This window comes from Pelodiscus sinensis, chromosome 14 (assembly GCF_049634645.1).
Source record: "Pelodiscus sinensis isolate JC-2024 chromosome 14, ASM4963464v1, whole genome shotgun sequence".
Classification (NCBI taxonomy): domain Eukaryota; kingdom Metazoa; phylum Chordata; order Testudines; family Trionychidae; genus Pelodiscus; species Pelodiscus sinensis.
The window spans coordinates 2,617,711-2,644,728 of NC_134724.1; the positions used below are offsets into that span (position 1 = coordinate 2,617,711).

The 27,018-nt window shown below is 48.0% G+C and overlaps 1 protein-coding gene and 1 long non-coding RNA gene across 7 annotated transcripts in view; one reads left to right on the forward strand and one right to left on the reverse strand.

Moving 5' to 3' along the window:
- Positions 1-27,018, reverse strand: part of CORO2B (coronin 2B) — a 137,300-nt gene that overhangs the window by 52,575 nt on the left and 57,707 nt on the right. For all 3 annotated transcript variants that reach the window (XM_075896844.1, XM_075896843.1, XM_075896845.1), the window contains one exon: positions 10,538-10,738. In XM_075896844.1, coding sequence (XP_075752959.1) covers positions 10,538-10,738 — 201 coding nt within the window. The remainder of the gene's footprint in view (positions 1-10,537; positions 10,739-27,018) is intronic.
- On the forward strand, positions 1,664-25,432 carry LOC142818282 (uncharacterized). Of its 4 annotated transcripts, XR_012895679.1 has the most exons (4): positions 1,664-1,844; positions 3,003-3,119; positions 14,848-14,931; positions 25,298-25,430. It is a non-coding gene; the product is annotated as an uncharacterized LOC142818282 (long non-coding RNA). The 4 variants fall into 4 exon arrangements; XR_012895677.1 differs by lacking the exon at positions 14,848-14,931 and having other exon boundaries at positions 25,298-25,432; XR_012895678.1 differs by lacking the exon at positions 14,848-14,931 and having other exon boundaries at positions 25,301-25,432.

Sequence of the window (27,018 nt, forward strand, 5' to 3'; positions counted from 1 at the left end):
AAAGAGTCAAGCCAAACCAGGTCACAGCCAAACCACACATTAGAAGTTGTCCATTTCTGATCCCCCCCAAACCAGAATCTAAACATACCCCTTGAAACAGTTATTCCTGGGTGGATTGCGAAGACGTCAGCTGCATTACTCAACAGCTCTAAAACCTACTAAATATTCAAAGCGTCCATATCTCACTTCATAAACAGGCTGCAGCACTGAGACAAATATTGGCATTTTAGGCCTGGTCTACACTTCCACCGGCTGTCAGCCTAAGTTATGCAACTTCAGTAATGGAAATAACGTCACTGAAGTCAACGTCGTTAGGTCTGCTTATCACGGAATCTTCGCCGCAATAAGTCGACAGCTGATGCTCTCCCTTTGACTCCGCTTATGCTTCTAGTTCTGGTGGAGTACTGGAGTTGACGGGGGAGCACTCGGTAGTCGATTTATCATGTCTACTCCAGACGCGATGAATCAATCCCTGCTAGATCGATCACTGCCCATCCATTCAGCCCATAGCAAAGACATGCCCTTAGTTGCGAGATATCCAACACAAAAGCTGACATGTCTCACAATTATGTCCATCCTCCACCCCCATCCAAAAAAACCCTCCAGAGGCACCAATTCCAATGCTTCCGGTTTTTTTATGCCGGTAGCAAAAATGGAATCTTACCCACAACTTTCCTACAATTTGAGTAATTTAATCTTCATCCATTATTTATCCTCCTTATTAAGAAGGCTGCAAATACTTTTTTTTTTTTTTTTTTTGGAAGAATGGCTACAGCTGCTCTCAGCAATCACATGAAATAAAGAAAACTCTCCTTAAGCTCATATCCATATTTTTAAAAAAACCCTCAAACAACCAATAGTCCTGCAGCACCTTAGAGACTAACAAAACATGTAGCTGGTCTCATGAGCTTTCATGGGCAGTATTAAAGGTTAGGTCCGATAAATGAGCTCCCCCAAAAGCACAGAATCAAGTCTGACATGCCAGCAGAGGGCAGTGCACACAAATGCCAGCTAAAATGTTACACAAAGTCAAGAAATAAGCTATGCTCAAGGGAACGGGTGCTGGGTTGGGAAGAGTTGTTTTTGTGTTTTTAAAAAGCAAGATCATCACGATTTTAGCATGCACTGCAAGAAACGGAGCAATTAATATTATGTTAATATGATTGCCACCTAATAAGAGATACTTTATTTGAAAATGTCAAAGATGCATCTGAATAGGCAACATCTTTCCAAATTAAATAAACGAGGAGGAAGAGAGAGAGGGGCCATGAATGCATCTAGGTGCAAATAATATAACAGTGCATCTGTCCTCATGGCACAGGGAAAATAGGGCTATTCTATCAACAAGACGATGGTCAACGCTGCAATTTATTGTGACGACTGTGCCTGGAAGTGAAAATTAACGGAAGTACATTTCTACCTAATTCTTTTTGATAGCAAATGCCTGGCTCATTTTCCTGAATTATTTTCAAGGACAGATTTCCCCACCTCCCAACAGTTCCCCTGGACTACAGTCCAAATAACTTAGCTGAGCCTGCTAATGTTCAATGTTTAGCTATTGCTAAATCAAGGCATGCAGACATATTCTCTGTGTCTCTGTTCTGTAGCTGAATTCCTCTGTTTGGACTCTGTTCTCCTGTCAGAACCTAGATAACGTGGACAAGTGAACAGCCTTTCTGCTTCAGGTTTTTTCCCCCCCGTTTTCGCTCCAGCCCTAGCGAGCGTGGGCTTTCCCACAGAGATGTCAACGTAAGTTGTATCGTGTGAGAGGATGGTTCTGTGGGCTCCTCAACATGACCAAATTTGCTGCCCTAATTGGCTTGATGATGCAGCACTGTGGAGAGGTATGAAGTGAGCGGATCCATGGCGGGAGGGGGGGTGGCGGGGGAGAGAGGCTGGGTTTGAGAGACAGATGGAAGGACACAGCAACATGCGGAGAAGATTATGGTAGATACCTCCCTCCTGCCATCTCAGACCACGTAATTCTGTGGTCTTGCTTTCCAATATAAACAGCCCTCTAGAAGCACTAAAGAGACACATTCTCATGACACAAACACTCATGGGTTCAAGTAGACTTGTCTAGTCTCCATGAAAAACTCCCTGAATTTACTGATCAAGGCCTCCGGAGTCCTCAGCCCCTGACAGTCGACAGTGAATCTATTCGGCTGGCCACTCCCCCACCCTTAGGTATGTCCTGTCAGAGGATCTAAGAGTTTTTATTTTAAGCAGCAGCAAGTTTTGAACTTGGCCACCGCCGAGGTTACAAACAGCTGACAGGGAAGTCTGGCTCTCGTTAGAAGCTTAGTTTCTGTTGGTTTCCTAAAGCCATTTGTTAGATGAGTTTGATCGGAGCTATTGAGATGGGAGCCGCAGGGAGAGAGCTGAGAAGCGGATGGAGGGAGACCACCCAAAGGGCGGATTGCTGAGGACAAGAGCGGTTTCTTCTGAGGAGGGGCAAAGAGGCCATAGAGACCCACCAATGTTTACCGAGGAGAAGCTGGGGGGGGGGGCAATACAACGGGCTGTGGCAGCTATAGAAGGCATCTGGGGACACGTATTTGATGCTAAATAAGAAGTTTTTGACTGAACATGCAGCAGTTTAATCTCAATTTGGATGGGCGATGAAAAGGTTCATCCCATCCACCAAGACGGAAGAGCAATTGTAACTACCTAGAATGGTACAGTGGGAGGGTTGGGGTAATTTCGACTGGATTTTAGGGACCCCCTGGATGGGGCGTGAGTACCGCCTTCCATTTCTGGTTCGGTGGGAGATGCCAAGGCCTAAGATTTTCATGCCTGAGGGTCATGACTAGAACCACCCCCGGAAGAGCAAAACCTAGACTCCTGGAATGTTACACAACTCAATCCGTAGCGAGGACAAGGCTGGGGTTTCATGAAGTTGTTTTAAAATATCCAATTCCCTCCCCCGCCCCATCAGAAAAAAAATGTTTCATTACAAAAATCACTTTGAATATAAACAACCTTTGTGGTTTGTCTTCAAGGTTGTGGTTTTGATTTGCCTCTGCCCTGACGGCATCCGGCCACTCCATCTCCAGGGAGTTGGCACGTCTTTGACAGATATTCCACCCTGATCTTCTTCTGTGTTTCCAGTTGGTTTGGTGAGTACAAAGCAGGTGAGGTGGGCTCATGCTTAGAACACGAAGGCAGGTTTATAGCAAATGGCTAGGATTTCTGGTGTGCAACAACAGGAATGTCTGGGTCCAGGGCTTGCAAACGTACTATAGCTTTAAAAAAGAAAATGTCTAATGCAGAGCACTGGGCAAGAACGTAAAGAAAGGAAAGTCAGGAGCAAATTAAATTGTGGAGTAGGGCGGCAGTATCTAGGTTACCTTGATAATGTTTCGCTAAATACGAACACACATTAATTAGCAGGCTGCTTATTTCTAGAAAAAAATTGATTTTCTCTTAATGAACTAATCAAATTCTATTTTTAAAAATGATGCCGTGATAACATTGCACAAAGTAGTCCAGATTCCGATTTCATGTTTCACCCTGCTCGGCTGCGATAAGAGCGAATTAAATGATTTTTTGAATCATTAATATTCATGAGGACGTCTGAATCTTGCACGATGAGTCTTCCAGATACCGAATACAACAAATTCAGGGTCCTGTCTGTTTCTAACTGTGAGACGGTGCCGGAGTACCGAGGGGCTGTCCAATCCTTCACTTGTGCCGCCACTTCCCAACGGGTGTGGACTCAGTCCTGTTACCCAGTCCCATTGCCACCGCTGCCCTCTTAGCCCTTCTCCCGCGTATCTCGCGCTCTCTTCAACAAAGTCCACGGACCCGCTGGGGAAAACAATCTGGGTCTTTTAATGAGATCCACAGTCTTTTGGGCGAAACAATCATCACTCTTCCACTCTTCCCCCACTTCTAAGCAACGGAGGGAGGGGACGGTAGGGGGACCTGGGCCCGCCCTCTCCGCCGGGTCCCGACTCAGGGCCCTAAGAGGTAGGAGATCACTCTCTCCTCACTTCTTTATGGTTCATGGGGATGCGCCTGTAACATGTCAACCCACGGGCCCTCAGGAACCCTGTCCTGGGTCACTTCCTACCACGCCATGCCACTTCCTCCCTCTATTTCCACGGCCAGCCAGCAGGGTCGCTGACCAACTTACAGTTCAAGTGCGCTGAGCGATTCCTCTGAGGCTCCCGAGTCTCTGCTCTCCCATGGGGGGGGGGGGGGGGGCGGGTGTCAGCCACACGTACCTGACAAACCTCCCCGCGCTCGTTCGCCTCCCCTCTCCCCTTTCTGTCTGGCGGCACGTCCTTTTCAGAGAAGGTGCCACAACGCTGTGCTGGCTGCCCAGCGTGCCCCGTGGCCCGTAGCTCCTCCTTCCCCGCCCGGCGTGTGGGAGTCGCAGACCCGCCCAGACAGCACGCTGGTGCCTGTGCAATCGGGCCACTGTTGTGCCATGGCCTCTCCTCCCCACGGCGGTGGTTCCGCAGAAGTGTGGGGCTCGGAAGCCCCGTCACACTAATCCATTGATCCCGCGTTTGCTTTACCAGAATTAAAAGTTTACAATTTGCTCCACGTTATTGGAGTTTGGGTTGGCACTGGCGTCATATTCACAGGGCTACGAATATCCCAGAAGCTAAAACACCGGATAGAACAGGAAAAATTCACTAGTGTCCATCTCCGGCTTGACACTTGTTTTTAGAATATTAATAAGATTCAAGCTGTGCACTGCAATTAAAATGCTGATTACAGGTCCCTCCATCTGCAGTTAATTGTTTCTACTCAAGAAATGTAAGGCAAATTCAGGAGCATAGGCAGGATAGGGGGGCAAAGAGGGCCCCCAAGAGGAACAGGGAAGGGGCATGAGGGAGCACCCCAATTTAGCAATGTAAATTTTGGCAGGCGCATGGGTAGTGCACTCCTGGGTGCTAGCACAATCTGCCTATGTTCAGAAGAGACCTTGAACGTTTACTGGAACAAATATTTTTTTAAAAAACCTGACAGCTAGGCCCAGGAAAGCAGAGTTCAGATGCCACCTGTTCTTACAGCCGGCAGCAATATTCGGTAAAGGCTACATCCCAATGGCTGGCTGGCCGGCCAGGAAGCTTTCTATCCTTGTGTAACAGGCACAGCTAGATGCAATTCGAAGTGCTACGCTCGTGATGCCCCAAACCAGAAACCTGCACCCAGGTTATTTAATTGAATGGTCCCGAAGAGCATGGGACAAAGGGGGGGAAAGGGGAGCAGCACCACAGATGGCAGCTAAGTTACCTCAAGAGGGAGTAGCTCTTAGCACAACGCTAAGGAGGCACCCAATGGGTGTCCATGATCTGCTGCTGAACTCAGTGACAAAGACAAGGCGATTTTGGAATCTGTCTGGCCTGAAGCTTGTTGATCATGAAGCGAGAGTCTTACGGGGGTTCCATGTAACAAATCCTTTGACTGGGTAGGAAGTACAGGCATCGCAGAATGGTTATTTTAAAAACCACACATTAGGTCAGGGCTACTCAACTTTGCAAGCCCCGGAGCCCACAATAATACTCACAGCTCATCCCGAGGGCTGCAACTTAAGTGTGATTGCATATACATGCAAACATATATGCAAATATATGCAAATGTATCTTTTCACACAATGCCCTGGCACTCCCAACACCTCCTCTCTGGGAGCTAGAAATGCCGACGTCCTGTACCCTGTTCCAGCCAGCCCGTCTGCTTGCGTCTTTCAATGCTCACCCCACCTGGGAGATGCCATGTCCAAAGGATCCCACCTGTGGGCCGCATGTGGAGCCCTGCGTAAATCCAAACCGCACCGCGGGCCACAGGCCATATGCAGCCCACGGGCCCCGCCTTCGTTAGCCCTGCATTAGGTATAGTTATCCTCCCCCTGCCTCCCTTCTTTGGCATTCCAGTTCAGTCCGTCACCCAGCTGTGCACTGGTATTCAAGGCACAATCCTGTCTCGCCTGTAGAAGTTGCACTAGGTGTTGCAACAGCCCTCGGTTCCACGTTCCCCTTCACAAGAACCATCCTCGCGATGCCGGACAGGATGCCTGCCTCGTCACGACTGGCAGCGACACACCCATCATCATGCCTTGGAAAAGGCCACAGCAGCTGTGGGCTGCATATGGTGGGAAATAAACACACACAAGGGAGCACCTTGATGGGCACCTCGCATTGCTCCCGCCGGAACGCCTTGCCCCGAGAGGCTGACGCACCCCGGTGAGAACGTTGCCAAGTCTCCTTCCCCTCGGCACTTGATTTAGCCCAGTATATAGGCCAAGGTTGAGCTACTAGAAAAAATAGGAAAAACAATTTCCCTAGGAGGGTGGTGAAGCACTGAGATGGGTTTCCTAGGGTGGGGGTGGAGTCTCCAGCCCTGGAAGTGTATAAGTCCCAGCTGGACAACGCCCTGGCTGGGATGATTGAGTTGGGGTTGGTCTTGCTTCGGGCAGTGGGATGGACTCGACGTCTCTGCCTGCCCTAAGATCCTATGAGTCTACTATCCTGCTGGACGCAAAGCAAACAAGATTAAAGTATAAGATTTGCTAGTCTCTTCCCTGCCGTTGCAAGTTGGGCTGTTCCTGTCCCTAGCCAACCACAGTTTGGGAACATTGCACAAGCAAAAGGGTAAGACGCGGCATTCCAACCAAAGGGAGAAGGAAACGATTTTATCTGCAAAGTTGTCACAGCCATACAAGAAATTCTTCCAAGAGGCACTGCCAACACAGAGCAGTGAGTCGGCCACAGTAATGGGTGATCAACCATGAATGACTACTGATGACAGATACTTTTCACATAGTATAGTGTATTCCCAGCGGCCCATTTCTGAAGAATCCGCTGAATTGACAGGAGTTTAAAACTAGAGTATTTCCAACACATGTGAACAGGTGGAGCAAGTCTCCAGTGGTTGGGGGGAGGTGATGGGGGGAGATAAATGCAAGACTATCGACAGGAAAGGTTGACTGCTCCCATAGGTTTATTGTGTATTCAATGTAGATGCCACTCTTCACACATATAAAAGTGCTTCACGTAGAGAACAGCCAGCTATAGGCAGCATGGCAACACATTTAAGGGGAAACCAAAAGCAAGGACTGGATTGCTTGCCGGTCATTAGAAGAGAATACCATCAAGGGATGAAACTTACAACACGGAAGGGGTAATCGGTCCCCATGTTCCCTGTACATTGGGGGCTTCTGTGGCCACACTGGAGACATTCCAATGCCGCCCAGCTGATCAACAGAACCAGATTTTTTGTTTCTATTGGTGGTGCACATTGACCCGTGCTTGGGTACACAAAGAAATTTATTCCGCATGTAGATGGAAAAGATTAGAGGGAACATTGGGTGAGCACCGAAAGAGGCCACGGGGTACATCCGATCACCATAGGCTGAACGTTCACGGGGCACTAACAACACTCCGCAGGGTGATTGCTCATCAGGCTCGAAGGCTAGGTAATAAAACGCTTACAATAAATCTCCAGTTTCAGCGGGTGCTGCCAGAGCACAAACGAAAGGCCTAAGCAGTGTAATGTGAAAGTGACAAGCAGAACGTCAAACAGATGGGAGAAGGCGAGCAGAAGCTGTTGGGGGGGATGACAAACAGGCTGTTAAAAAGGCCGGGTGATCTCTCCCCCGACGATGTTGCTGTGAAGATTTGGCAGCAGGAAGTTAAGTCATCAAGAGCTGGTGACAGAACTAGAGAGAGTCCAAAGAAAGACTCAGAAATACCCAAGGTTTTCATTACGGAGACTGGGTCAATTTCTACTCTCCATTCTGTCTATGGGAAGGTTGAAGTCAACCCTGTTTAAATAGGGCCAGAGTCCACGTGGAGGTGGGATCCTTCGGTCTCAGGAAGGGAGCCTCAGCTGTGGGCAAGTCAGAGGAGACGACACCCATCCTGTTGTCCCGCTGTGATGGATCCATGTCGCCAGGGGAAAAGGACCACATTCATCTTCAGAAATAACCATTTATAGAATCCACAGAAAAGGTTTTATTGCCTGAATTTAACACGGAAGAGAACAAAAAGCAAAGACCTAACGTAGCATAAAGCAAAGACATAACAAATGTAAGTGTTATTGCCCTCTTTACACTGGGGGAATGTCTAGAGTACATGCTTCTGCCGACAGAAGCATGTAAATTAGACTACCCGACATAGTCAATTAAGTGGGGATTTAAATACTCCCACTTCATTAAAATAAAAATGGCCACCGCGCTGTGCCGGCTCAGCTGATTGTCGGCACAGTGCGCGAGTCAAGACGCGGATCGGTCGACAGGGAACACCTTTGTCGACTGCTCCCTTACGTCTTGTGAAACGAGGTTTACAGGAGCGGTCGACAAAGGCATTTCCTGTCAACTGATCCGTGTCTTGACTGCTATGCTGTGCCGATGATCAGCTGAGCCAGCACAGCGCGGCAGCCATTTTTATTTTAATGAAGCGGGGGATATTTAAATTCCTGCTCCATTGACTATGTCAGGTAGTCTAATTTACATGCCTCTGTCGGCAGAGGTACGTAGTCTAGATATGCCCTTGGAGAGCACCTCCAAAGAAAACTACTGAACTTAGAAGAACGACAGAGGCTCCCTAACAAAACACTGCCCCATCTGTGCACTTCTTAGCGTGCCTGACACAACCCCTGGAGCCTTGTGAAACAAACAAAAGGAAGTATTTCTTCACGCAGTACACAGTCAACCCATGGAACTCCTTGCCAGAGGATGTTGTGAAAGCCAGAAATTTACCAGGGTTCAAAAAAGAATTAGATACATTCATGGAGGTTAGGTCCATCGATGGCTATTAGCCAAGATGGGCAGAGATGGTGTCCCTGGCCTCTGTTTCTCAGAGGCTGGGAATGGGTGACAGGGGAGGGATCATGTGATGATTCCCTGTTGTGTTCCCTCCTTCTGGGGCACCTGGCATTGGCCACTGTGGGCAGGCAGGACACTGGGCTGGATGAACCTTTGATCTGACCCAGCCTGGCCACTCTTATGTGAACTGGGCACTGGAGCTGCAAGGCACAAAGTGTTAAGGGCACGTGGCTGTGAAAAAGGAGCAGGTTGGGTGTGTAGCCACCCCAACCTCCCCGAGGCCTTTCTTAAAAAGGGGGTGAACACAATAGTGATGGTAAGAAACAAGCACTCCTTCCCGGGCCCAGCCAGACGATCATGATCCAAGTGACAAAGTCAACGGTGTCCTGGTGACATGACCGGGGTCAGTAGCCACCCACTCCAGGGGCTAACGTTATCATAGAATCATAGGACTGGAAGGGACCTCGAGAGGTCATCGAGTCCAGCCCCCCGCCCTCAAGGCAGGACCAAGCTCCGTCTACACCATCCCTGACAGATGTCTATCTAACCTGTTCTTAAATATCTCCAGAGAGGGAGATTCCACCACCTCCCTTGGCAATTTATTCCAATATTTGACCACCCTGACAGTTAGGAATTTTTTCCTAATGTCCAATCTAAACCTCCCTTGCTGCACTTTAAGCCCATTACTCCTTGTCCTGTCCTCAGAAACCAAGAGGAACAAATTTTCTCCTTCCTCCTTGTGACACCCTTTTAGATATTTGAAAACCGCTATCATGTCCCCCCTTAATCTTCTTTTTTCCAAACTAAACAAGCCCAGTTCATGAAGCCTGGCTTCATAGGTCATGTTCTCTAGACCTTTAATCATTCTTGTCGCTCTTCTCTGTACCCTTTCCAATTTCTCCACATCTTTCTTGAAATGTGGCGCCCAGAACTGGACACAGTACTCCAGCTGAGGCCTAACTAGTTATATTCATCACTTTGCGTTCTTAGGCACAACCCAGCTGAGATTTGTCATTTCAGCAAAACGCGTTTCCTAGCGCGTCTCCTGTGTCGCAGCAGCGTCGCTGGACACGTCCCAGGTGGCGTTCGGGCCAAATGCATTGAGTTGCGACAGAGGTGATCTCCTGTCTATTTCTGTGGGTTAGATGCCCGTTATTAGTGTAGAAGCTATTTTATGTTTAGCTAGAAGCCATTTTGTATATTAGAAATCATTTTAGCTTTTTTTTTAAGCACGTAAACCAAAGTAAACTTTTTGTTACCCCGTGAGAAAAGGCCTACAGGATGGGTTATTGGTATGTGTTAATTGGGCTGGTTCAAAGAGAAGAGGTACTCCCTCGTACCTGTCCGCCATCTTGTTAATAAGGCTTTGTTTTTCCAAATTTAATTAAAAATTTCTATAATTAAATGCCCTGACATCAAACTGTTTGGTTAAGTAAGGACGACGTAACGCATGATGAAGATCTCAGCAATGCACTCCTCATGCAGATCCGGACTAAACGGTACAAAGGACCCTTATAGCAAAAACCTGCTTGCATACAACTGGTTTATTTATTCCTAGAAGATCGACAAGAAAGATACAATTCATTAAACCGGCTTTCAAGTCTCACTCCCCTACACAAGAAAGGCACAATTCAAAAGCGCTTCCAGCCTGGGACAATGGTATCAAAGAGGTTCCTGGGAGCGAGCGTCTGGTGGAACAGCTGTGTTGTCAGAGTGCCATCGCCCCGCACGGAGGTTTGTTAAAGGAAAACGACTTACTTGTTCCAGCGGAATGACCAGGAAGGACCCGCCGCCAGCGCTCTCCGTTACTATGGCGAGGAACTTGGCATTCACCGCGCAGAAGTGGTTGTCATGCACGTTCTTGGTGATCGGGACCCCGTCAAAGCAGTGCTCTCGGTTCGCCACTTTCCCGTAGACGTTTCGAAACTTTGAACTGCGGTACTGGGGGCGCCATGACATCTGTGGAGCAAACAGAACCAAAATTGCTGTGCGGGTTCAGTCTCCGCAAGACAGGAGCGGCCGAGGCCGCACGCGACATCGACATGTAACGTGCACGGTCACAGGAAAATACTCCTCGTCAGGAGGAGATCACGGTTTCAGCCTGACCCAGGATACAAATAAACTAACACTCTAGTCCGGCAGTTTTCAGACTTTTTTTTCTCATGACCCCGTGGAAGAAAACAGTTGATTCTGTGACCCAACATCATGTGACTGGAATGTGGGCTCGGGGGTGGGGCTGAGGAGGAGCTTTGGGGCAGAGAAGGGGGGGCGCATGGGAGGGGCTTACTTCGAGTGGCTCCCAGTCTGCGGTGCAGCGGGGGGGGGGAGGGCTAAGGCAGCTTCCGGCTTCTCCTGCAAGACCATGCTGAGCCCAGGAGCAGCCAGCAGCAGCCTCCCAGCCAATGGGTGTGCGGAGCGAGTGCTCAGGGCGGGGCAGTGTGGAGCCCTGTTTGTTCCTCCCACCCTCCACTAGGGTTGCCAGATGGTTAAACCAAAAATACTGAACCCCCCCGCCCTCCCAAAACACACACACACACACACACACACACACACACACACACACACACACACACACACACACCAGGAAAAAATTCTGTTGAAGGGGGAAAGAAAAAAAAAGAGGGGGGAGACCAAATTAAAATAAAACAGCATTAAGAGAGCAGGGATAGGAACAGGGGAGCCGTTGAGCACTAAGACCCAGGGGAAGCTTCCCCTAGGTCTTTTGGCCAGCAGCCATACAAACCAGGTAAGCATGGGGGCTGGGGGTGTTGGGGGCCAGAGGGGCCTGGGGGGGGGGGGAGGGGAGGCCAGGCATTGAATGTGTGTAGAGTTGCCAGGTACCTGGCATTTTCACCTCTGGCCAGGGAAAAATTCAGAAAATACCGGACATCTCAGGTGTCCAGTAGTCTCTGAATTTTTTTTACTGGGCAGGAGCCAAAAATACCAGAATGTCTGGGTGAATACTGGACACCTGGCAACCCTACCCTCCACACCCCCCCCCAGTAGCCGGGCCTGTTCCCGGCTGCTTCTGGGGCTCAGCACAGCCTGTGGTGCAGGACAGGCCGGGAGCTGCCTTAGCCCCACCCTCCACTTCTCACCTGATCCCCCGGCAGCAACGAGACCCAGCGCCCGACAACCCACCCCCAAGTGCTGGGTCACGACCTGTTTGAAAACCTCTGGGCTAGAGGGGTTCAGACTCTGTGGCAAACTTTACAATTCAAATGCATCTCTACATGAAAGGCCAAAATCTAACTCCAGAAACGTAGTCGGGAAATTTTTCTCTCTCTCCTTCTAGAGAGATCTAGGCAAAGAACTTGCAAGGATTGTGAGGAAGATTGATTTTAAAACAAAGGAAGCCAAGCTTGGAACATTTGCAGGTAGCTAACCAGCAGATGATGCATACTCTGTGTTAACGAGCCGTCTCATTCGCCTGCCCTTCACAAATGTGCAAAGAATCATTCCCAAGCTAATAACACCACTAAAAAGAGCCAAGCGCTGCAGTTAATCAATCCCTGAACACAGATACAAGTTTCACATTGACACAGCATCTCTCGTCAAAGTATGCGGTGAAATGATGAACAGACATCTTTTGGCTTTCAGAATAAGTATTCCTTGTACAAAAGTGTACCCAACCTGCAAGTGGGCATTTGGTATCCTGAAGAACGACAAGATAAAGATCTATAACATAGAATTAGAGAGTCCAGGGTCTTGGAGTCTACTCTGTCTAAGGCAGGTGTGGGGAACCTTTTTTTGGGGTCGGGAGGTGCGGGGCGCTGACCCTCAGAAAAATCAATCAGGGGAGTGAGAAGCAAAAAACACCAAAAGAACAAAAACCAAGCCCCCAAACTGATATGGCCCCTGAGAAGGAGAAAGACACCCCGTCTCACACACCAGAGTCTCGGGGGGCCTAGGCTAGTAGCTTTTGTGCACTCCAGCCCTATAGAGGGACAATGGAGGGGGGGTCTGGAACTCTAGTGCGGGTTCCCTAATGCTGAGGGGGAGCCCCCAACCTGAGCAGCCAGATCCAGGCAATCTGGGGGCCACCGCATCCCTGGGCTACAATTAAAAAAAGGACATAAAGGCAGTTTGCAACAACACCAGCATGTGCCCTTAAGTCTTCTTGTTAATTTTAACACTAGCCCTCCCCCCCTTTTATTTTCCTATTTTTCAAAAATTGTTTCTCTTCCCATTTGTGTGAAAGACCTATAGGTGAAGTCATTAAAATGACTCTATCCAAGGTTGCGTTCAACGTACAAAGTCAACAAACTGGAACAAAACAAAAAGAGGCGTTTCTTTTTCTGTCCAGTCCCATGCATTATTTCCATCAGGAGAATTTTTAAAAAGTCACTTTTCAAGCTACCTGCTTAATTGGAAAGTAGAGCGAGGCTATTTTACATACGTGTAACCCAACCCCATTAGCCTTGTGGGGACATTTACCTCAGCCCCTCACGCAGATGGTATAACTGTATGCGCCAGAGAAGATTCCAGAGACCTATCTGTACACCCATTTCCAAAAGGGTGCATACAATCGTGCTGAGTGTGTTCAAGCGGAAACCAGCAGTACTATGCCCTCATTTTTGCTTGGTCCCAGTGTTGTTTAGAGTTTGTGTTACACAGCAAAGAAGAAAAATAAAATACGGTCCAACCTGCGCAAACTTGACTACATTAGTAGAATCTCTGTGTGCGGCTATTGTCCTAAGTTTATTAGACTCATAGACTTTAAGGTCAGAAGGGACCATTATGATCATCTAGTCTTTGAGTGCGTCTACACTGCACCATTATTTTGAGATAACTAGCGTTATTTCGAAATAACAATGCAAGTGTCTACACAGCCATTCCGTTATTTCAAAATAACTTCAGAATAATGGGTGGCTTATTCTGAAATCTGTAAACCTCATTCTACAAGGAATAATGCCTCTTCAGAAATAACTATTTCGAAATAAGGGGCGTGTAGACGCTCCACTGCGGCTTTTTCGAACTAGGCCCTCTGCGGGGCAATTCTAAGTTATTCCTCCCCGGTGCCTGGTGGGGTTCTAAATCGAGATAGCACGTCTACATTAGGGAAGCCTGCCTCGGACTCATTTTGAGGTTTCCCTGCAGTGTAGACGTGCTATTTTGAAATAACTATTCCGGAATAGCATATTTCAAAATAAGTGTGCAGTGCAGACGTACCCTTTAAGATCGCACAAGTACTGGGACCACAATTAAGCCTTATGCTGTAAAAAAAAAAGGGCATTTTAAACGCTTAGAAAAGCACAAGCACTTACACCCCTTGTAAGGCAGCTTCTTAAGCACTTAAACCTCTAACACATACTGACAATTTCATACTTAGGGTCTCAAAGCAGCTTACGTTCTCCAAAACTGACTAGCATCTGCCGACAGATGAATTTAAGTGAGCACTTAAAACAGAGAGACGTGGTCTGGCCATCTAAGTGCCAACCTGGGGCATGCATTGTCAATACGCAGTGTTGTTTGCTGATACATTTCCCCTCCACTGCAGCTCCCCAAACTCTTATGGGGTGGGGGGCACATGCCTGAAGAGTGTCTGAAGCATGCAGTGCCAATTGGAACCTTGGTTTGACAAACTGAGGCTGTGTTTTTAGGATGGGCTCCTCCACCGACTTACTAATTTGGCCTCACTCACATGAATGGTTTGCTCCGAAGCATTAGCTACCTTTCTCTCTTATTTTCTGTTGGGCAAACCCTAGAATTAGTCGAGGTGGATAATACCCGCCTGTACTACTCCGTTCTTCGCCAAAGAAAATCATGCCAGATGCAGCAGGCGCGTCATCCAAACATAGAGCAGCACAATGAGAGGTGTGTTTAGTCACCTTTTGGAAAGGGGTAGGGTGTAGTTAGTGCAAAGTGTTACTGTCCGCCATCTTGGTTTTTCCACAGACAGTAGGGAGTCGCTGCTTTTGAGCTGGTCTCCTGTGTATTTTTATATAAGCTCTTCAGAGGCTCCTATCCTATTGGGATTTTTAAAACAAGTGAGATTTTTTGGTGTTTTTTTTTAAGGTTTCAGCATATGTTAGATTTTTGGTTTTCATATGACTATTCCTTCCCAGCATAGTCCAGCCATGATAAAAGGAAACCATAACCCTGAAGAGCATTACACTGGGGAGTTCAAAGGTTCCTCTCCTTCATCCTCAGTAAGTATTTCCTGTAAACAAACTCAAGTAGCTCAAACACTTCTGTGCTGCACAGAGCCAGGAACCATCTGGAAATGGCTTCCCACCCCTTTGTGGAGAAGAAATGATTTGTGTGGCGCAAGGATAACTGCTATCAGCTCCCTGGCATGAGTTGGGTCTCTTGCCTGATTTTTTTTTTTTTTTGGATGAATGGCTGTTTTGGGGGGCTGAGATTCAATGGCTGATCATATCAGGTAGGAGTCTCACACAACAAGCCAACACAGCTTGGGAGAAGGGTGGAGGTGAAGCTTTCAGTGTCTGGAAGGAAGGAAGGAAGAAAGGAAGGAAGTGTGCCCCACCACAAACAGACCTCTGAGACTTAAAGGCCACCAATCCACCCAGCTACATAACGCAGCATGATGAATCTTGAGTTGCAGAACAGGAAAAGAAAGGCTAGAAAGGGATGAGAGCCAGAATGCTTGGGGAGAGGCGCTCCCAGATGTGTTAGGATAGTGCGGGAGGGGGGTAAGATGCAAATTGCTAGGATCAGGAGAGTTATAAAAATTAAAGAGCTTTTTATGCGAGGAGAAAATAACAAAAATACATGGTTTCATTTGCCTAGGGTTTTAGCTCCCCTCCATACCCACAATGTCCAATCTTCCTCACGGACATGCTTAGCATACCGAAAGTTTGCGAAGGAGACATGAAAAGCTATAGCTCCACCCACTCTGGTCGCATTATCACAAGTGATTAAGGAAGGACAGTTAATTCCCAACCAACAGAAGGATAATTTGATGCGGAGCATCACATGGGGGCCTACCACTAAGGCTGTGTCTAGTTCTGGAGAAATCCTCTTGGCCAACAGAGTCCCCATCTCCCGTCAGGCCTTAGCAAATACCCTGTCTGCTATTCCTTCTGGAAAGTTGAAAAGGGGGGAAGGAATAGTTGGTTGGGAATTCATTTGACAAAGCCCCAAACTCAACCAAACCAGAGTTGTCCAATCTGAAATGCCACAAAACAGTATCAGGTTCAATAAACCACCCAACCCAGAACATTTGTGGTACAAGTTTCAAGGTTGCTGACCCAGAGGCTCAAGGTGTTTTTGTTTGTTTGTTTTTTTAATCGAAACAATTTTTCATTTCAGAATTTTAGTAAATTTACGCAACAGAAAGCGCTGGGGGAGGGGAGTCAAACTCAAAGCAAAAAAAGCTTTCCATTGAGCCGAACCAAAACATTTTTTGGATTTCCAATTTGTGACAATTCAAGTTGTAACTTTGTAGCAATTTGAGGTGGGAACATTTTTTACAATGTCAAATCTCACAGGACAGGGAAAACATTTCCTCCCCTCCTCCAGCGGGGATCTACCCAAGAGAAAGCACCTAGAGGAATCACTAATGCCTGGGTTTCAGAAGTGAAGGGAACAAACGAAGGAAGACACCCCATGATGTGGTGCAGGAGTTTTGGCTCTTCCGTCTGCACAGCATCACATGCGGGTGCTTTCAACTTAAAAAAAAAAAACCCACCATTGTTATTTAAAAGTAATAGTTTCACTTTTTTGAACACACTCTTTAAAAGGCCTAGCCCAGTTCCCCTGGAGCGTTGCCATTTGCTTCATTTAGAACAGGCTCTGGCCCGGAAATAAAAAGAGATCACAAAATTGGCTTGTTTCAAGTTCTGCAATTGTTGTACATTAGGGGTGTGTCTAGACTACATGGCTCTGTCGACAGAGCTATGTAGATGAGGCAGGATGACAAAGGGAAATGGAGTGGCGATTTAAATAATCGCCGCTTCATTTAAATTAAAATGGCTGCTGCGCTGTGCCGATCAGCTGTTTGTTGGCACAGCGCAGCTGTCTAGACCCCAGAACCCTTTGTTGGCAGATCCTTTGTGTCTCGTAGCCGATGGGGAGATGTGAATATTAAGAGAGGGGAAGTTGGCTTTGTAGTGTATTAACTGACTTAAATCTTTACTTGGGCCTAATTGGATTATATTGAATTTGCAAATGAATTGCAGTTCAGCGGTTTTCCTTTATAATCAGAGTTCGGCTTTTTTTGTAGAAAGATGGCTATTTAAATCCATTACTCAACGTCCAGGGAGGTGAAAGTGTTTGTGTGTGCTCCCATTCCTGATGTCTGATTTGTGTCCATTTAGCCTTTGGCACCAAGACTGTCCAGTTTGGCCAATATCCCTGGCCGAGGGGCACTGCTGGGAAAGTTAGAGATGTCAGGCAGTAGCTGCAACTGGAGGGTCGTGAAGATTAAGCATTTTTGAACTTTCTTTGTATTACACTCAGAGTTGCACAGAGAGGTGGTCAGTAGCCAAGTCTCCTTCCCAAACCCTGGGGGCCCAAGGACCCTTGGCGCAGGAGTTTGCCAGGAGTAGAAAGGCAGTGAGTTTGCGAGGCAGTGAGACATATGTGAGACTTCAAAGACAGAACAAACAGCTTCTGCTAGGGACGGGGGGAAACGGTCAGTGTGTAGTTCCCTCCTGTCACCCTTGCTTCAGGACACAGGATCCTGGCCCATTTTGTCAACCACGTGACATGAATAAAATTACCTGCCTCCATGTCACCAATTTAGCTGGATGGTTACTGACGGAGAGCCCAGCTCTGCAGGCAGCGGTGCAGACGTGAGGGTGGAAATACCACACCAGGCCAGCCTTCCTGCTGTGCTGCTGCTGGCTCGGATTTCAGAGCTGGGCTCCTGGCCAGCAGCCACTGCTCACCAAATGCCCGTCTCTGAAGGAAACGCCACCACCACTAGCAGTGTCGAAGTAAGGGGAGCAGTACCACAATTCCTCCTCACCATAACCTTGTGACCATTCCCCTCCCCCCCCCCGCACGCCTCCTTTTGGGGTCAGAACCCCTACAATTACCACACTGTGAAATTTCAGAGTTAAAGAGCCAAAACCATGACATTTATGATTTTTAAAATCTGATGCCTGTGAAATTGACCAAAATGGGCCCTGAATTTGGCAGGGCCCTATTTAATGCCTATGTCTAGCCTGCAGCATTTCAGCGCATGAAATCACATTTGATGGAATGAAAGGGGCGGAGCAGCCAGCAAATAACAAACCCATCCTCCACGCCGAAAGAGAACGAAGAATCATAGAATCATAGGACTGGAAGGGACCTCAAGAGGTCATTGAGTCCAGCCCCCCGCCCTCAAGGCAGGACCAAGCTCCGTCTACACCATCCCTGACAGATGTCTATCCAATCTGTTCTTAAATATCTCCAGAGAGGGAGATTCCACCACCTCCCTTGGCAATTTATTCCAATATTTGACCACCCTGACAGTTAGGAATTTTTTCCTAATGTCCAATCTAAACCTCCCCTGCTGCACTTTAAGCCCATTACTCCTTGTCCTGTCCTCAGAAACCAAGAGGAACAAATTTTCTCCTTCCTCCTTGTGACACGCTTTTAGATATTTGAAAACCGCTATCATGTCCCCCTTTAATCTTCTTTTTTCCAAACTAAACAAGCCCAGTTCATGAAGCCTGGCTTCATAGGTCATGTTCTCTAGGCCTTTAATCATTCTTGTCGCTCTTCTCTGCACCCTTTCCAATTTCTCCACATCCTTCTTGAAATGTGGCGCCCAGAACTGGACACAGTACTCCAGAGATGCACCCCAGTTCAAACAGGACGTCAGGCCAGGCGATCACAAGGATCTCGTCATGGCTTTGTAATCTGTGCCGCCACGAAGAGCGCCTGACCTCAAACAGAGGGATGTGACTCAATTCAGCGTGGCTACGCACTTCCATAGTCGTCTGATCTCAAGCAGCTGAACGACTATTTGCAACAGCAATGCCAAGCGACCCTGAACTAGTTTTTGCACCATTTCTTAGACTTAAAAATGTCCAGGAGGACACTAATTATGAAAACTGCTGTGCAGGGGTGCCTAGCCATAACCCCAGGTGGCACCCACAGCACTGCAGGCACGCTTGGAACCTGGTTCTGGCAACAATGCCCAAGCTGCAATGCTTCAAAACATCCCTGACTCCTCCTCCCCCTTCAGATCCTCTGTGATGAGGAGCATTACTTCTGGCCCCTTTCATGGCTGCCTCAGTGGTCACAGCCAGGCTATAATCTTGACAGCACAGCAAGTTCTACTCAGGTTACAGCGTGTGGAAATCAACGGGGTTTATTGCAGCTGGGAAACTATTAAAATATGAGAGGTTGCCAGCAGACTGCACCATTCATCCAATTGCTCAAAGAGAGAAAGGACACAATTCCTTTAACTGTGCAGAGCGTAAGAAAAAGCACAAACATCCATGGGCCGTAACAAGAATATTTAATATAAAGGCCACAAAGGCCACTAAGCTATGCCTGCCAAAATACATCTTCATTGTTATTCTAGCTACAAGATGAAGCAAAAACAGACAGTGAGGTTTATTTCATCCTCCTTCATACTGAAGAACCCCTAATGCCGTTTCCCACTGTGGTATCTCGAATGAGAATTAGACTCCATAGGATTTACAGCAACTGCACAAACCGCAGAAGCAAACTTGCAATAGAGAGATGAAGTTCTATGGGAGTTAGCACTCTATAAAGATACATAATATATAGGCTGAAGCTCTCTAGTCCAGCACCCTCGAAACCTGACTGGTTCTGAACCAGAGTATTATCCAAACCTCAGGAGGTCAATATTGTTCAGTAGCATTACCAATACTTCTACTGTTGACTGGGCTCTTAGAGGATGTTGAGGGGTAAATTAGAGCTAAATCACAGCACAGAACACTGAGAGCCAGGACTGGGGGATGTAAACAAACCTTATGGGATTGTGGGAAACTTGGCTACAACCGTGAAAAGTGGGCATCTGGCTAACTAGAATCCTGATGGACCACGGATGTTGCCGGACTAGAGCATTCTGGACTAGAGAGGTTCTAAGCCATCTCATCGGTATAGCATTTATACGTTGGACATCTGACTTGGCAGTAATGTCGACTGATTCTGTATATCCTCATTTCACCTTGCTTAGAAGTAATCTAAACAGTAGCTCTCTCCAGTTCCACTTCCCAACCTGGGCCAAAAACAGGGAAAAGAAATGCAGATGAAAATGAACGAACACACTCACCAAACACTTTCACCTCCTCCTCTCAATACTAAAAGCTCAGAAGTTCCCCCGTGCTGTCCAATCTTTAGTTCAAAGTTCCCAGGTTGGATGCGTCATGTAGTCCAGTTCACACACCCAGGGATACGATGCGGACGATGCACATGAAAAATAGTTTTCCCCATAAGAAAACGTGACCTTTGTCCGACAATATTTTCTGAGAGGAAAACCTCAGTGTCAATGATTTGACGAGGAGAATCTAAACAAACAATTGTTTTGCACGAGTCTGGCAATTCAAAACGTCATTGTGAAAGGTCAAACAGCATCGCTACCATCTAAAATGTTGACATGTTCAGTACTGGAATGAAGCAGAGGAATGATCCACCGGCATAGAAGGGGTTAAGGAGAGCCTTTGGGCCCAGCTAGCTCTGCCCCACTATAGCTTCAGCCAATCCCAGACCTGGAAATGGTAGAAAAGGACAGAGCCCTGCCCACTTCAGGACTGAGGTATGAAGCAGCAGGAGCTAGCTGCTGCCCTACCTGCCCTCGCCTTGCCAGCCAAGGTTGCCTCCAAGGAGTAAGTCATTTTGTTGGCCAACAGGAGACAGAGAAAGAGGCCTAGGAGCATCCCGCCGGAGAAGAAGAGCAGAGAGTGGAGACCTCATGGGAATTCTTACCCCACCAAACTTACAGCTGCTCCACCCAGAGGAACCTGGGATGGTAGCAGGGTGCAGCCCGAGGCCCACAAGGCGCCACTAGTAAGAGACAAGCCACCACAGGAACTTGGACAATAGGACCCATTTTGCTACTAACGGGGCAGCGGACGTGGACACCCCACCGGGAGAGTCCCCCACTCAGGGGTTATTTACACAAGGCCCATGTCGGGGCCTAGGGGAGTGGGATGACCCAGTTCCCCCTACCCTCTCTGCTTTGAAGATGGAAGTAGCTTGACCACAGCAGCAGGGTCTGAAATCCAGGTACTCCAATCACTAGGCCGAGTGGCCTTCCTGCCCCTTGGCCCCCGTTTTACCCATATTTTTCTTTCTAAAAAGTTTCTGGTTTTGGAATGAAAACACTGAAGATTCCTGGGGGGCAAATTCTGATTCCTTGCAACTCTACTGGTGATAGGGGAAGGATGGGGAAGGTGAAGGTAAATCAGCGATGTCCCAGAAGATAGCCGTCGTTCAAGATGACTTTGGTTTCCCAGATGCTGGCGCTACTACTTATTTCGATTGTGGCAGCACTCTCCTTTTTTCCCTCCAAGGAGGAAACAAAGGGGGTTTTCGTTCATGCCTGCTCTGCCAAGGGGACCATGGTGTTCAAAACAAGGTCCGCATGCCCCTGCCACTGCGTAGTCAGCGCCAAATTACAAACCAAACTATTTCGAAAGTCACTCGAAAGAAGCACCGCAATTTGCGCTGCTGAAATGGCATCGCTTATTTCAAGCTACGGGTGCAGTGAAGATGCACCCTGAGGGTTGAAAGTAAACAGTCTGAGGGAGGCATCGGTGCTGAAAGAAAATGGGAGCGGGTCTTGGGCCCCGTTCGGCGTTGTTCTCTCAGGAGGAGCCCTGGGATTCTCTCGGATCAAAGTGTTATTTCCTTGGCTGGCATTCTTTTCTTGCAAAGAGAATCAATCACTTGTTTTAAAAAGACACGCTGGAACCTAGATGGATTTCTGTAGGTAGCTCAGACAACATAAACACACTATTTTCTGGGGGGTTTTCCTCCCATCCATTAGTGAAGAAATTAAACTTGAGCAGAGCTGTACCAAGGTAATGAAAGGCCACACAAAATTCAGAGAGGCAACAATCTATTAGATCAACAGAAAAGAGGGAGAGAGTAGGACATCGAGATTAAAGCTGTGTGTTACCGTACATCAGAAGGCAGAATACAGAAAATCCTAGGAGACAAGAGAGGCTTAAATCGTCTCTTGATAATTGCAGAGCAGTCACATTTATTGGCTTTAAAACGAATGCCTGTGCCCTTTTCAGATGTTCCAGTCTAGGGCAGCTCCAGCGTTCCCCAAATGGGAACAGCAGGGTGCACCACCGTGTCTCAATTTTTATTTATTATAATTGGATCTTTTGAATAATCCGGAGCCTTGGCAACAGTCGTTAAGGAGAGCGCTTGCAAAAAACCCCACAACACTAGAACATGCAATTGCCATAGTAGAGTGTGCAGTAATCCTTTTAAATAACAATACACAGGCCCTTTTAATCTGCTTCACTCATACACGCTCTTAGAGACTGTCCTGGAATAGCCTCTTCCTCACTCTTAGCTGCCCAGGCTGTATGAAATAGTCATTTTCAGCTCTTGTTAAGAGAGGTTTTTTGATGGCAATCTTCTCGTTCTTCCAACGCCCATAGAGGATGTTTTATGCCTCAAATTTGTCTCATCGTGAAAGAAAAAAAAAAGTTATTCTTGGCATAGTCAAGCCAACATTCTGATGAAACAGACGGGTTCATGGCCCTCTCAAGAAGCTGTTTTAACTTGTTACTGTATCACTTGAGTTGATGAAACTATTTTATCCTGTCTCCCATTTGTTGCTTCGGCATCCTAAATAAGACTAGACATGCTTGGAAAAGCCAAAATTCTTCCATTGGATAATTTATGCATGAAAAGTCTGTCTTTTTTTTTTTTTTTTCTAAACTATGTTGAGTTTTCTGCAGAGCTTCAATTGTAGAGCAAAAAGTACATTTTGTTTTGATTAAGGTTTTTGGAAATAAAGATTTCTGGCTGGGCATTTTCTCTCCCCACCCCTCCCCTTTTTTAAATTAAATACTTTTCTCTCTCTTTGACAATAAATCAGTAAATAGAGTAGCACCCTCTACATCCCTGGTGTGCCCACACATTGAATACAGCATGCAGTTCTGGTCACCCCATATCAAAAAAGATGTTAGAATGAGTAAAGGAACAGAGAAGGACAATGAAATTAGTAGGGGAATGAAACAGATTCCACACAATTAAAAAGACTGGAACTGTTCATCTTAGAAAAGCGACTGCTCAGGGAGGAATATGATAGAGTTCTCTACAATGACAAATTGAGTGGAGAACGTGACTTGACGGGTGTTTTTTACTCCTTCACATAACAGAAGAACCAGAGGTCACTCAATGAAATTAATACACAGCAAATTTAAAACAAACAAAGAAATACTTCACAGACTGCATAGTCAACCTGTGGAACTCCTTGCCACAGGTTATTTTGAAGGCCAAAAGTAAAACAAGTCTAAACAAAGAATTAGATAAATTCATGCAGGAGAGGTCCCTCGATGGTTATTAGTAAAGACAGTCAGGGATTTAACCTCATGATCTGGGTATCCCTAAATCTTTGACTAACAGAAGCTGGGAGCAGATGACAGGGGATGGATCGCTTGATAATTGCCCTGTTATGATCTTTCCCTTTGGAAGCATCTAGCACCAGCCACGGTTGGAAGGCTGCCGACTGCTCCAATATGGCCATTCTTACGTTCCTATTGGCAGAAGAAGAGGGATGGGGAAAAGGAGGAAAGCACAACCCAGAAAAGCCCTACCTGACAGCCCTTTCAGTCAAAACAGAACATTTAACTTCAACATTTCTATTCAGAAATTAAATGTTCAGTTTTTGATTTTTCCAGTCAGAAAAACGACAGTTCTGTCATAGAAAGAAAAGAGAAAGTCAACTCAATCGGCTCTCAAATTCAAGCAAAACAAAGTCATGCAACAAGGACGCATCTCTGGACACAGAGGAGTACACCCTTTCCCAAGGGAGAATCTAGAGAAGGGAACCTATGTAAAATCCACGGGGCTGCCCAGGAGACGTCCTCCAGCCTGTGTGTATGAATGCAGAGATGTACACGGCAGCCCTGTCATCAATAGTCTCTTTTTCTCTCACTGCCTATCGATTCACCTTTATTTAAGGGTCATTGGTCAAGGCCATGTGCCACTCACATCAAATCCATTTTTAACATTAGTCTCCAGCTGCTCAGACGACAAGTTTTCTTAGTCCCTCAGCACATCTCTCGGTGTGTCTGTTTGCGAGTGCGTTTGTCCAGGAACTCCTCCTAAGTGGTAAGAGCGAGGCCACCAAATTTGGGAGGCAGCCTCCTCTTCTCCTAACTTAAAGCCAGGTCAGGGTCGGGTTGTCCAGGACAACCAGCAGCCCCGGAGAACAGGACTGTGTTCCATAACAAGCAAAAGGAGGGGCTGCGGTTTGGAGGGATGCGATACAAGGGTGACCGCTGGGGGGGGAGCTGTCCTGCAGAGTGGCCACTGAGGGTAGCTGTACTACCAAGGGAGGGGTCAGCAGGGCCGGGGTCCACCTTCTTACCTGCCAGCACGCCAGTAAGTAGCCCCCCGTACACACACCACGAGGGTTGCCAGGTAGACTTCACCAAAAAAACAGACACACTTGACCGTGGGCCGGGAGTGAGGAGGGGGTGAGAACCGGCCGGGACGAGGGCGGGGCGAGAAGCAGAGCTGGCCGGGGTGGGGTGGTCCGGGGGCCGCAGGGCTGGTCGGGAGGAGAGGGGGGCCCGGAGGAAGGGGGGGCGGGAAGCAGACCTGACCTGGGGGGGGGAGCAGTGCAGCCACTGGCCACAGTCGGAGTCCTTCGGGCCATGCCCCCGGCAGGCACTCACTCCCTTTAGTTGTGAGCAGAAGCTGGGCAGGGGAGGGGGCGGGAGTCACTCCCCCCACCCGGCTTCTTCACGCAACCAGAGGCTCCCAGCTGGGAGACGGGGCCGCAGTTGCTGCTGGGAGCCTCTGGTCGTGTAAAAAAGCCGAGTGGGGGGGAGTGGCTGGGAGTCCCGGCCCCCACCCCGCCTCACCACACCCGGCTTTTGCATGCGACCACAGGGCTCCCTGTGCCAATCGCGGCCCCGCCTCCCAGTCGCTCCCCCGCCCCCGCCAGGCTTCCGTCCGGAGCCCAGCCGGGAATTCAGAAAATACCGGACATTGCACATGTCCGGTATTTTCTGGATTTTTTTTCTACCAGACAGAGGGCGCAAAAACCAGACTGTCCGGTACAAAACCGGACACCTGGCAACCCTACACACCACACCTTCCCCTCCCCCCAGTTCTTGGCCTCAGCACCGGGATTCGGGGGTGGGGGAGAGAGAAGAACACACCCTGGATGGGCAGGATGTGACCTTGGAGGAGGGAAAAGAATAGGCCCCAGGTGGGCAGCGGGAGGCTGGCCTAGGGGACGGGAGAGATCAGGCCCCTGGCCCCCAGCTTCTTGCACCCTCCCCCCCTCCAAGACCCTGCCCTGGGCAATGCCGGGTAAGTCTGCTAGTTGACAGATAAGGACCTTTCCTCGGGGGAGCTATGCAGTACTTACTGTGGCTTTACTTTACTTAGCAGCCGCTAAATGGAAAACCGAGTTATGCAAACAACTGGAAGCACTGCAGAGGATGGTCAAAACCCTGAGGGGATGTGGGAGAAGCAGCCAGGGCTGCAGAACGAGACCCTCACCTCCCTCAGTCACCACGGGCCAGGTTTTAAGCTACTCCAAAACCACTTTCTTCTGAAAGCCTCCAGGCTCCTGGAATTCAGCCAAGCCCACCCACCACTGTACTTCCCCTAAAAGCACTTTGAGAAGCTATGGAGCACTTGAATTATTAATGCATCGAAGCCAAGAGCTTGCTGACAGGTACTGACGAGACAGACAACGCTGCAGCTTCTGTTGATGCCGGCTATCCCCAGGGAAACTGAGGAACTTTTCGAACTGGCTCCTTTGAGGAGCGTTGGCAGCCGAAAGGGTCACCCCGGGAGAGAGACATCTCTCTTCTCCAGCACAGAGATAAAACGTTGACTGCACAGAGGTTTCCATCAGAAAGGTCAGCGTTGTCTGGGTTTGACATTTAGAATATTGATCATCCATTAAGGCAATGAAAAGTTGACCATGCAAATAGAAAAAAGGTCTTTACTAGTCTCTGGTCAGGCAACAAACTTGAATCAGCTGGCATGGGCCAGTCGTGCGTTTCCCAAGCTGTGTCGACAAAGCCCAAAAGGTCAGGACCGAGAATCAAAACAGAGTTCCGGAAGGTCATTTTCAAATGACAGCTACTCCCTAGGTCATCACACTAGACTGGGTCACAGGCCTTGTTCTCACAGCTTTAAAAAAATAAATAAATAGGCGTGTGTGTTTTTATACCGTGGGGCACGTATGAGCATGCCTGAGATACAAACACAGAGCAGATTGGGCATGTTAGTTTAATCGGGAGGTAAACTCAAAGTCGACCCCTGGAAGAGATATAGGGCTGTTTCTCTCACGGTAAAACGAAAGTGCCTGGAATTTGTTGGGTTTTTACGTCCGCAGGATAGTATCCATGTGTTATTTATCCCAAAGGTGGAGAAAGACCCTTGCTAGCCAGGTGTGGACAATTATTTTTGATAGGAGGCCACTTCACAAATTTTAGAAGTAGTTGCAGGCCGTGGGCAGAAGGGGCGGGGCCATGAGACTTCACATGCTCCCTTGCCCACGGAGACCCTGATTGGCCTGTGGGCGGGGGAGCGTGAGAAGTCTTTACACACATACACCTGCCGGAGTGCATGGTGCCAAGAGAGAACCGCCAGCCATTTTGAATAGCTGGTGCTGCACACCCCTAGCGGGGGGAAAAGACTTCACTCGCTCCCCCGCCCCACGGTCTCGATTGGCATGGAGGCGGGGGAGCCGTAGGCTGGCTATGGGCTGGATCGATTGGCTTGACAGGCCAGATCTGGCCCACGGACACGGTCCTGCTCACCCCTGTTCTTAGCAGTGAAGCCCGGGCGTCAGTCAAATTCTCATTTGGTCCTGAGGCATCTTTGAAAACATTAAGCATGGAGCACGCCCGGTCCTAGATTTCTAACAGCTTGGAAGAGCTGTTACTTGTGGAGCGTACCCCACATCACATTTACCGCGGAAACTGTGAAGTACTTAACACTCCTGGTGCTATTACAAATGGATAGGGGCACTGCTCCTAATTAGCCAAAGCACGCAGGTAATGAAGGCAACGTGTAGTTGCAGAAATGTTTCAGTACCGTCTCTTTTCATTTCAATTTGGAAGATTTAAGCTCATGTTGCTGTAATAAAAGCT